General features: G+C 47.2%; 1 protein-coding gene across 21 annotated transcripts in view; it reads right to left on the bottom strand.

The window, feature by feature from the left end:
• celf2 (cugbp, Elav-like family member 2) overlaps positions 1-12,433 on the bottom strand; it is a 296,592-nt gene that overhangs the window by 224,336 nt on the left and 59,823 nt on the right. For all 21 annotated transcript variants that reach the window (XM_054739830.2, XM_054739831.2, XM_070545042.1 and 18 more), the window contains exon 2: positions 2,590-2,625. In XM_054739830.2, the coding sequence (XP_054595805.1) occupies positions 2,590-2,625 (36 nt within the window). The remainder of the gene's footprint in view (positions 1-2,589; positions 2,626-12,433) is intronic.

Raw genomic sequence — 12,433 nt, 5'->3', positions numbered from 1 at the left:
GACTTCCTGTCCGTCTGTTGGGACCGCCAGGAAGTACCAACACAGGAAGTCTCGGTCTGATAGGAGCAATTTGGTCACATGACTCTACCTAAGCATGATGGTGGTGGGTTATACTGTTTTTAACTTGGAGTCGGGATTAGTTGGGTCTGATCTTCACGAACATCGGTTTCATATGAGTCGTCCTGATAAAAAGCGAGATCTGACGGGATAGAGCCTTAAAAACACGGGATCGGATCATCGGAGCGTTTTGGAACAGTGACAGAATCTGAGTCCCACAGTGACACGTTTCCTCGCCGGAGCAACTCTGATCACCGTCACCGCAGAGGAGGGACAACCCTCCAGCCTGAGTCTGTTGTGACTGCGACGAGCCAGTTCCCGCTTCATAAATATTCAGGAGCTGGAACGCCGTGGGGAGGCGGGGCCGGAAGCGGTGCATCAGGCAGCCGGCGTGGCGAGGGACCGCTGTTGTCATGCGGCGACCGAGGGAGGCAATAACGGACTCAGCGTACCGGGACGCCACATTGTGTGACTCTGTGTAATTACAACCTCAGCTGTAAACAGGAAGTGTGTTTGTGAGTGTGTCACACACTTGCAGCCCAGAGAGGAGCACCAGGCCTTCAGAGCCCATGGCTGTGTGTGTGTGTGTGTGTGTGTGTGTGTGTGTGTGTGTGTGTGTGTGTGTGTGTGTGTGTGTGTGTGTGTGTGTGTGTGTGTGTGTGTGTGTGTGTGTGTGTGTGTGTGTGTGTGTGTGTGTCCTCCTCCACTCAGGAGGTCGTGTCAGAACCAATGGAGGGTTTGCGGCTCATGATGACCGACGCTGAAAGGCATCCGAGGAGCCCCGCTCGGTAATTATCAGCTGTGCTCCTTCAGAGAACATTATCAGGACAAAGAGCAGCAATTAGACACTCTCACCCACGCCGTCGCCATCACAGCCTCCGTCACATCAGCCATTTTCCTACGTTTACTCCCCTCTAAATCCGCTCCCCACAACTCCCTCGGCTCTCTTCTTCCTTTAATTCATCTCCAAACTCCCAATTTCAACCTCTCTTTCAGCTTCCTTTCCCCCGCCTTTTCTTCTCTCCTTTACCACCCACTCCCCTCCTCTTCCTCCTCCTCTTCCTCTTCTTCCTCCTGGCCCAAAACAGACACTTAAATAACAAGCTGGGTGTCAGTCAAACCGCCACAGAGCTTCATTAGAGGAGGAGAGCACACAGGATCAAATTATACGCCATGTGTGTGTGTGTGTGTGTGTGTGTGTGTGTTAATCCCACACACACACACACACACACACACACACACACACACACACACACACACACACACACACACACACACACCATTTGTTTGTGTTTTTTGGGTATGGCACTCAGCCTCGCCCATTTTCACCCATCAGGAAGAGGAACAGACCATCGCTGCTTTGCCGTATTAGTCTCCTCCTCTTCCTCACGCCGCTCTTCGTCTGGTTTGGACCTGATTGGTCGTCACCGACCGAACTGACCATCGCACCTCCAGCTCCATCCACTCAGGTCATTTAAAGACCAGGCTCGCTGGATTTTCCCACACATCTACAGTGGTCTCAAGTATGAATGCATGTCTCGTGAGTCGACCTCTGAGGGAAAAGCCCTGGCGCTCCTGTTTCAGGAAGCAGAAGCTTACTTCCTGATATTTGCACATCTCTCCTCTGATTGGCCAACACGACTCAGTGTGACGTAGATCTGTCAGGATTTTCTAATCCTAGAGTTTCACCGTCTGTTTTTCTATCAGAAGCCACTGAAGGAGATCGGTGTAGGAGACTAGTTTCATGTTCAGCCTGCATGAAACTCTCAGAGACCCAACAGAATCAGAAACAATCATTAAAAGATGTTTTCTCAGCAAATTCGGCCCTTAAAGCTACAGAAAACCAAACAAACTGTCACGTCTCCTCCCGTTAAAACCAGGAATTCTTTATTCCAGCAGGAATCCGATCATTTCCCAGGACAATCCAGCAGATAAAACCCTCAGCCATTCATCCCATCATCGCTCTCCATCCCTCCAGTGAAAACATCATCAGAGCCTTTTACTCCTTTTCTTCAAGCCTCTTTTGTGTCGTTTATTTTTTAGGTGAGTTTAAATCATGAACGAGTGAAATAAACCAATAAAACCTTTTGCTGCCTGGTTCCGCCGCCGCCCGTCTTATTGATGGTCTTCAGCCAGGATACTCATGTTTCCTGCTAACGGTGTCTCAGATGAGCAATAGGTGTTTCTATTTTTAACCTGGCTCTAATTTAAACCTTGTACCCCCCCCCCCCCCCCCCCATCTGTCGCTGAAGGCTTTGGTTTAATGACCCTTCGCACCACGTCTCATCTCACCCTGCCAAATCGCCCCCTTCTCTCTCTCCCTTCACTTCTCTGGTCTCATGCTCCTTCTGTAGACCCCCCCCCCCCCCACACACACACACACACACACACAATCCCCAAAACGACAGCAGAGTTGATATCTTTTGCCTGAAGCCTGGAGGCTACAAGCTCCTCTGCCAATACGACCGAGGGGAGGAGAAGGAGCGACAGTGAAGAGGAGAAGACAGAAAAGACAAAGGGGAAGTCCTTTACCTTTGTATCGGTCCGGTGAGGTCACTGGCGTCCTGCCTGCAAGACAAAAAGAGACGCTTTAAAACTCGTGACTCATTTCTTCAAAGTAAAAAAAAACAAACAAAAACAAAAAAACATGATTTTGACGTGTTTTTAATCACTCTGCAAACCTAAAACGCCACCGGTACCAGAGGCGTCCTGTTTGCGTGCAGATCTACGACACAAACACAAGCTGTGCATCAACATGAGAACAGGAAACAGACAGGAAGCTGCTGGAGGCGTCTGCATTCTGATGGATGCTGAAGCAACCCAGCAAAAGCCTTGCCCCGCCTCCAACATGCCTCCATCTAAAAAGGCTAGGTTATCCAGAGTTATCTCTGTAGTTATGCTGCTATAGGCTTAGACTGCTGGAGGATACGCTGACCACTTTCCACACTCTACTGCTTTCTTCTACAGTCTGCTCTTTAACTGTATTATTTTCTGCTATTTCAGCTGTTAACTTTATTTTCTCTCTAAGTGTTTTTCTCCCCAGAAGAAGCTACAACGATGTTCTGCTGAGCTGTGGTGGCCTCATGGAGGGGGCCATCGTCTAGCACACTGCTGCTAACCACTTAAACATTCTCCCTCTCCTGATAATAACTTTTTACTCTCTCTGACGTTGGATGTGCTACTGCTAGTTTAACCGTTTAATTATAGATCCACTAGGATAAATACAATAAAGTTTATCTCTCGCCAAATAGAATATTTACTAAGAAATCACAACGTAACCATAGAAACACCACTTGTTGTGTGTGTGTGTGTGTGTGTGTGTGTGTGTGTGTGTGTGTGTGTGTGTGTGTGTGTGTGTGTGTGTGTGTGTGCCTGTTCTGTCTTCTCCATTCCCAGTGAGTCGTGGTGAATGGCTGCTTACAGTGAGCCAGGATTCTCTGGAGGTTTCTTCCTGTTAAAAGGGAGTTTTCCTCTCCACGGTCGCTAAACGCTTGCTTACTATGAGGATTGCTGTATAGTCACTGACACTAGTCAGTGACTTGATGCAAGCTGCTGGGTTCCTTATATAGGAAACATTATTTCTGATTGGCTTAATGAACTGACCTGTATTGGAATGTTTATTATGTGAAGGTTCTTGAGATGACGCTTGTCGTGATTTGGCGCTATATAAATAAACTTGAATTGAATTAAAAGCGGCTTGGAGGCAGAGCAGCTATGTAGGTAAGATCCCTTCTGATCTCATCACCAACTGAAAACCTAAAAAGGCCAATGAAGGAATGAAGATCCGAGTTTTAACGTTGAGAAATGAACCTCAGAATCAAGTCCAGCCGTTTCCGACCCTCCTAGAGGTACACCAGCTGGTTATTTAGGGACTGATCTGATTTAATGACTTCAGCTCATCCAGATCTATAAGCTTCAGACATTTTTGTGTTTCCTGAACTTTAGTGGCCATGTTGAATGGGTCTGACTCCAACAGCAGATCCCTGAGTTCAGTACATTCAGACCCAAACATTATGACCAAAGATTATCCAATAATAAAAGACCCAGGTTAGAAGCCGTGCCGTCATGATCGATTCAGACCCGAGCTTCACTGGTCCCATCAAGGCTATATCTAGATCAGCGTTTTATCATCTTCATCACCTATCACGACTCAGAGGTCTCACGTCCAGACAGGACCTAGAGAAACTCATTCATGTGTTCATCTACAGCAGGCTGGACTTTTGCAGTGGTCTTTGATAGGCTGTGAAGAAACTGCAGCTTATTCAGAATGCTGCTGCTGGAGTCTTAACAAGAATCAAGAGAGCCGAGCACATCACTCCTGTTCTTACCCACTACACTGGTTACCAGTAAACTACAGAGTTCCTTTTAAAGTACTTCTACTAGTTTATAAATCACTCGATGACATGGGGCCACAATACATGTCGGGTCTCTTTCCTGTATAGATGCCCAGCAGGGCTCTAAGCCCGGTTTCACACTGCTAGCATCAGCGGAACGGAACAGCGGCGGAGCGGCTCACTCGCGAACTTCAAAGCCGTCCTTTTCACACCGGGAGAGTCTTGGACCGCGGCACGGCTTCCTCGCTGCGACTCGCTGCACTCGCGAGATTCTAAAATCCCTCGAGACTTCCGACACCTTCCTTGCGAGAGATCACAACCCCCGCGAGGAATCGCGCCGCTGCACTTCTCTAAAGACACTGGTGGTAAACAAAGCCGCTCGGTCACACGTGCTGACGTAAGTCATATATAACATTGCAGCGTTGCATTTTATTTTGAAAATAACCGGGGATTTTACACTGAAACCGTGTGTGGTTTCCTGTCCCGCATTATGTGAACTGCGGAAATCGACGTGTCCCAGAAGCGGCTCGCGGGAAAAATAGAACTCGATCCTATCTTTAGCGGCGCGGCACGCCGCTTCTGGGACACGCCTGGGAATTGCCTCGTCGCGGCTGGTTTGAAACACTCCATAGACTAAAACTGGATTCTGTTTGAAGCGGTGCCGCTTCGCCGCCGCTCCGTTCCGATCCTTAGGAAACAGTCATCTGTGTGTGTGTGTGTGTGTGTGTGGCAGGGCACTTAATGCTGACATTTGATTTGTTTTAAAGCCCAATAGGAAGTGCGCAAAGCTGTAAACATACAAAAGATGTTTTTATTAAAGCAAAGCATTTCTAAACCGTGTCCTCCATGTTTGCGTTTTATCTACACAATCCTGAGCATTTATGTTGAATAAGTTTTTAATCAGACTGTTTAAAAACTTCTTTCCAATCCTTGAACCTGGTTTATGAAGTGTTAACGTTCCTGTAAACGTTTCTGAGAGACTTCTTAGGTCTGAAAGGAACAGTTGGGCGCAGATGAAGGTGGTGTCTCTGGAAATCAGATAAGACACTGGTACACACACACACACACACACACACACACACACACACACACACACACACACACACACACACACACACACAGTGGGAGATCTAAACAGTAAATGAGTCTGGTTCGTCCTTGGGAACAGTGGACAAACTTGCTCGTTCCGCTGGGTTTTCTCCATAATTCCCTGCTGTTCCTCTTTTCTCTCTCCTTCCCTTTGTGTTTCATCCTTTCCTCCGATTCTTCGTTCCTCTTCCACTGCATGTAAATAAATTGGTCCCCAGGCCCCGGTACTAGACAACGTGTGTGTGTGTGTGTGTGTGTGTGTGTGTGTGTGTGTGTGTGTGTGTGTGTGTGTGTGTGTGTGTGTGTGTGAGCTAGCATCACGCTCAGACACACACACACACCAAATAAAAGAAAACACACAACCCTCCAGAGCTCAGAGCTGCACCGAATTAGCCGGGGCTTTGTGTCGCAGGGGTAAATAAAATAATAAATGAGTTTGAACGCCTGTCTGTGCGCGGGTGCCGAGGTTGGTGGGGGGGGTGAGGGTGAGGGTGGGGATGGGTGGGGGGATTAGGGCAAGTGAGCATTATGATGAAATGCAGCGAAAAAACTCCCTGCTCCTCCTCGACACAGCGGCCAATCACCACCACCGCTGCTCTTTGCATTTCAAAGACGCACTCTTGTCTGTTTCATCTCCACAAAACCACAGAACGATTGTCCTGTTATCACACACACACACACACACACACACACACACACACACACACACACACACACACACACACACACACACACACACACACACACACACACACACACACACACACACACACACACACACACACACACACACACACACACACAGTGCAGCCACCTCCGCTTCAGTCCATTTTCTCAGAGCGATTAATTATGAAAAAGGGAAAACGGAACATCAAACACACTCTGCTTGCACTCGGAGCGCCACACACCACGTGCACAACAACCCAGCTGCTACACACACAACGCTCACGTCTTCACATCCACGTGCACGTTGGCAACACCCTCATAACACCTATGCACACTTATTAAATTACCGCTGGACGTCTCACAGCTCGACGACGAGGGAGGAAGTCGTCGGGATGTGAAGAGTGTGATGACTTGTGTTGGCGCATGATGACACTACAAGTCCAGACGAGTAGGAAGACGCTCCACAGACCAAACGGATTCTCAGCCACCAACCAAAACAGGATCAGAACATCAGAGGGACCTCAGGTTTAGCCGTTTCCATTCGCATCACCAGTACCAAAGCAGGAGGCTTGGTCGGTCTGGAGCACGCAGGCGTGTGTTAACAAGGTCACGCTAAGATCGGAGCTTTTAGAAGGACAAATCACGTCAAGCTGGACATTTAGAAGAAAGTCGGCACCTCAGCACCAAAACCCGCTCACTCGCTCATAACAAAATTCGTGTCGAGTCTCCAAAAATCCCAAGAGTTCTCCAGTTTGCAGAAGAAGACAAAAGAAAGAGACAGAAAAGTCCAGAGGTGCAAGGCAAGCGAGACAATTTGGGGACAGGTGAGCCACCAGACTGACAACCATCACAACTCACTCAGGTACCGGTGCTTCCCCCGAAACGTCCGGAACAAGGTCAGTGGGACGGATAAGATCAGCGTGGAGATGATTACCCAGAATGCAAAACACCCCACCAATCAGCACAGTGGTGGAGGGTTGATGGTGTGGGCTCCTGAGAACTGGACAGATTGGACAAAACTGGGTCATGCAGCAGAATAGAAGAAGAATAAAACAAGGTTCTGCAAAGGTCCAATCTAAAACCAGAACCCGGCTGAGAAGATTTCAGCCTTCGGATGTCAGAATGAACAGGAGCAACGTCGTAGGGACAAGTGAAGGAGAACCGAGACAGAGGCGAGGAAAGCCACACAAACATTTTAACTGTTATCTTCTGATAAAAAAAAAAAAAACACAATATTTCCCATGATGCATCTGCGTCACCAAATCCAGGTGAGTGTGATGATTTAAAACCCTCTGAAGTGGAAGTGAATGGAATTCTCCCAGAAAAAAGGAGGATTGTGTTGGAGAAGAAGTGCAAACACAGCTGCCGCTCCTCCAACCAAACACTCGGAGATCTGTTGTTGGAACGTAGACTCTGCTGTGTTTGGTACACAGCGCTCATTAGCAGGGTTTGTTGTTGCTCCGCTGCTCCCCGGGTTGACCTGTCAGTCAAACGGCGTCGTCTCTGCTGGCTTTGGGGGATTTCACAGACAGTCACCAGTTTCTGGGACAAAAAACACCGGAAATATTCTGTTTGTCAGAAATTGTGATTAGAGTCGATAAAGCTCACGGAAAGATTAATACAGGTGCAGCTGAATTTTCTTTAGAATTAAAGATTTTTGTGTCTGTGCTTCAGATAAAGGAGAACTCCAAACGTGCTCGTTCTGCCTCCGTTCTTGTCTAACGGTATCGTATCGACACCATTTCAGTGTTTGAGCCTCTTTTCACGCTTCTGAGATCAGAACCAGAACTCCTGTGTACTCACATCAATTGTGTGTGCACACATGGCAAATAAAGTTCTTATCTCATCATTCAACATGTTTGCTCAGTTCCTTCTTATTTGATAGTTTGGCTTGCCTTAAAATAGAATAAAGTGATGCCTTCCAGAAGTGGCTCATAAAAGCTTCCTGATGTCATGAACGAGTCTGATGGTCGCTCTTTGGCCTTGGCGAAGTTTCCAGGCGTGTGTTAAGAACACAACGGGCAACGTTCAAGGTAATTTTGAGACGGAAACAGCTTTTTACCTTCTTTAACGTAGAAACTACAACTACTAGTTTACCCGTTTAGTTATAGATCCACTAGGATAAATACAATAAAGTTTATCTCTCACCAAACAGATTATTTACTAAGAAATCACAACGTCACCATAGAAACACTACTTGGTGTGTGTGTGTGTGTGTGTGTGCGTGTGTGTGTGTGTGTGTGTGTGTGTGCGTGCGTGTGCATGCATGCGTGTGTGTGTGCATGCATGCATGTATGTGTGTGTGTGTACATGGATGTGTGTGTGTGCACATGCATGCACGTGTGTGTGTACATGCATGTGTGTGTGTGTGTGTGCACATGCATGTGTGTGTGTGTGTGCACATGCATGTGTGTGTGTATTTGTGCGTGTGTGCGCGCACGTGCATGCGTGTGTGTGTGTGTGTGTGTGTGTGTGCGTGACAGTGAAAGTGTGTGTGTGTGTGCACATGCATGTGTGTGTGTGAGTGTGTGTGTGTGCGTGCGTGTGTGCACGTGCATGTGTTTGTGTGTGTGAGAGAGTGAGTGTGTGTGTGTGTGTGTGTGTGTGTGTGTGTGTGTGTGTGTGTGTGTGTGTGTGTGTGTTCTGTCTTCTCCATCCCCAGTGAGTCGTGGAGGATGGCTGCTTATACTGAGCCAGGATCATCTGGAGGTTTCTTCCTGTTAAAAGGGAGTTTTCCTCTCCACTGTCGCTGCATGCTTGCTTAGTATGAGGATTGCTGTAAGGACTCTGACACTAGTCAGTGACTCGATGCAACCTGCTGGGTTCCTTATAAAGGAAACCTTTAACTAATGAACTATACTAACTTAATGAACTGAACTGTGTGAAGAGCTTTGAGACAACTTGTCGTGATTTGGATCTATATAAATAAACTGAATTGAATGAAATTGAACCAAAACTTTGTAGGAAGGTCATGGCGATTTGCAGCACATAAGGGACTTGGTCCGAGCCATAACCGACCAATCCACAGGCTACGACCTCATCACGTGCTAGCAAGATGCTAGCAAAAGTCTACAGTTGCTCTGAACACAGACAAAAGGTGGTGGCATCATGGCTGGACCCTGTATCCATGACAACAGGCTCTTGGCGAGGCTTATGCGTATCCCTCTGCTCATAATTTGAAGCCAGATTGGTCAAGTTGGTCTCATGCCCAGACTAAGACTGGCTAACTGGTAGCATGTTGCTATCGTATTGTGATGGCTGCAGCCTGCCCTGATCTGGGAGTCTCGACTGACTGCGGTGAGGATGCAGGAGAGCATCTCAGTGGAAAACGTGAGCCATCTTCATCCGACCGCGTGTTTCCCAGCCGGGCATCAGACCAGCCCCGCCCCCGTGTGTGCTCCTACTTTCTGCTGTGATGGACAACTTTCATACCTGTTCTGGCTGAACTCAGGCAACTTCAGTGAAAACTGCAGAAATTGTGCTTCAGGCAATTTTTCATCAACAGAAAAAAAAACATGAACCTCATAATTTTGCTGCTGCGTCTCATCGCTACCATGACACTAAATCGATTCAGAGGGAAACCAGGACTACGAGCTGCAGACAGAACACAGAGAACGATTACGTTAAACTCTACATTAACAAGAAGCTTCTTACAGGCGTGCACACAAACCATCAACCTCTAAATGAGCGTAAGATGGCCCTCCCAGAGAGAAACACTGACGCGTGCACGCCGCTGCACCTTTATTAACATGGAAATGTCAGATTACTGCTTTCAAAGGCCCTTCAAGTTTCTCGATTACTGCTGAAGCTTTATGCTTGCACAACTGACCCTTTCAGCCCTCTGCAGCGTTCTACCCTTTTAAGATTTTCTATTAGACTCGGTGAGTCACAGGAGGGTTTTACACGCTGCCCTTCTGCAGAGCTGCTCAAAAAACAAGCGTGCTTCTTCGGAGGGATGCTTGTTATTTTGTTAGAAGAGAAGAAAGAAAGCTTTTAGGTGTGATTCAGTCAGGAATCAATGGGAAAGTCAGCAGCAGGATCTGGGTCAGCACCGATCACTGGGACGGAGGCAGATGTGAACGCAGCGACCAGGTGGAAGCCGGCCAGACTCATGCTTGGTGACAGACAGCGTTTTGGCTGCCGGGGTGTGAACCCATGCACCAGCTCCTGCAGGCCTCGCGCCGCTGCAGGCCTGGCAGAGACGTAAAACCAAGCTGAAGCGCGACGAGCTCCCGAGGCACCGACGCCGTGGTCGTCGAGAAGACCGCGCAGGTGGTGAGACACGGCGAGGACCACGGGCGAGTTCCAGACGCCGTGACCGATAAAAGATCTGACACAAACACGAGCCGCCACAAGGCAGCTGTCGCGGCGCAGAGCGCGCCCACGCGGCACCCGTGCCACCTTAAGACTCTTTCATCCAGACTCACAGAGAGACACAGGAAGTGACACAGAAGCTTCTGTGTTATCTCCTCTGAGGTGATCGAACATTGACTTTTTACGTTTTTATAGACAAATCAGGTGTGGGTGGATGTCGAACATCAGATTCATCAGATCGTCGTTCTGGTCAGGATGCATCAAAACTTTATAGCTACGTTTACAACCACGTTTACCGTTTTACATCTACTTTAATGTTTATTCCTTCAGGTCTTTGATACCTGACCCACAGCTAACAACTTTACTACTTACCTTTCTTCAGGTCAAGGGAAAAAAAAGCAAAGGAAAACTGAAATGTTTTACAAATTAATTTGGAGAAACAGAAGTTAAAGTACAATTTAATTGGATAAATATTCATTTTAAAGCCACAACTAACAGTGTTTTAAGTGTTTTTTCAAACATTTCACAGTTTTACAGCAACTATTGTGTAATAGTTTTATGCATTTATGAGTTAAGCATTCTTTAATAACACATAAACATGGACGTAATTTTCACTTTAGAAGTGGGGGGGACACGGGGGGGGGGTATCTTTATATTGTGCTCTAATGGGAAACAGGCTTCAACACAAACGGTTGTTTTCCACTTGGTCCTAGAGCTCAACCAGTGTCAATTTAATATAGCGTAATATTGTTTTGGATGGTAAAAAGTGCAGGGGTCAAAACTTGACTTTGGAAAAAGTGGGGGGGACATGCCCCCCCTGTCCCCCCCCCCAAAAAAAATTACATCCATGCTAAAGCTCCATTTCTTCAAGCTGGATTTAAACACACACCTGGTTTGGTGTTCATGTTTTTCACAAAAATAGCTGAAAGTCTTATTTAAGCTTCAGATGTACTTGCTAATGTCTGCGGCTCTTATTTTGAAGGATTAAATGAAGTTGGTTGAGTTTCTCTGCGGATGCAGCTGCAGAAGCCGCGGTTACAAACAGAGCAAACACAGTCGGATTCAGCAGAACGAGGTTTGTTTTCCTCTAACGTTTGACTTCATTCTCAGCATTTCTGCTTCCGTGTCGACTTTTCCTCTTCATCGTTTCCATCCGGGCGGTCCTAAATCCCAGCCGTGAGGATTCTGACGGGAAATGTCTTCTGGTGTTTGTATGCTGCAGGCTGAGGGGTGGCAACAGTTAAAAGGCCAGTTCAGCAGGTTCAGTCAGTCACAAACCAGGTGCGTCCAAATCCTGCAGGACGCTCGTCCACCAGGACCGGGCAGCACTGGTTTCAGGTGGAGCGCGGGACTCAGACGCGTCGGGGTGGAAGAGGGATGCCGATGAGCAGAAACCACAAACCGACAGATGAATGCATGTTAGCAGATATCGTGCGCAGCAGCACTGGCTTTCTCACAAAAACACCGAGATGAATTATCGTTTTGAGCTTGGCGTCCACGGCAGCAGCAGCGGCAGCTGATTCATATTTACCAAAGCTCTGCTTTTATTGGTGGATGGGGGAGTTCAAAGTTCATTTTAAACAATTCTTATTGGAACATAACATACCACATGACAGCATACGTCATTTCCTCTAACAGCGTTTCCAAAATAAGAGTCTCATGTACAACATTTAACACATCAGAGCACCTATCTCAACACTGCAGAGCAACCGGAACCAGGTGTGTGCAGGGACGAAGAAAACCGAAGGTATCTGAACAAAATCCAATAAAACCCAGCACACATGCAAGTGCTGAGATTTATAGCCGCATAAAGCGATTACCTTTATTACTCGTGTAATAAAGAGAAACGCTTAAAAACAAAAACAGGAATTTTAGACTTTTAATGGGATTTTAATCCAGAGGAAAATTATTTTTATTATCCCAACAAGAAGCAACAAAACGCTCAGATTCCTGAATTACAAACCGCATTCCTT

This window comes from Nothobranchius furzeri, chromosome 1, assembly GCF_043380555.1.
Source record: "Nothobranchius furzeri strain GRZ-AD chromosome 1, NfurGRZ-RIMD1, whole genome shotgun sequence".
Taxonomy (NCBI): Eukaryota; Metazoa; Chordata; class Actinopteri; order Cyprinodontiformes; family Nothobranchiidae; genus Nothobranchius; species Nothobranchius furzeri.
Note: the sequence above shows the minus strand (reverse complement) of the source record. Positions and strands in the feature narration are given on the sequence as shown.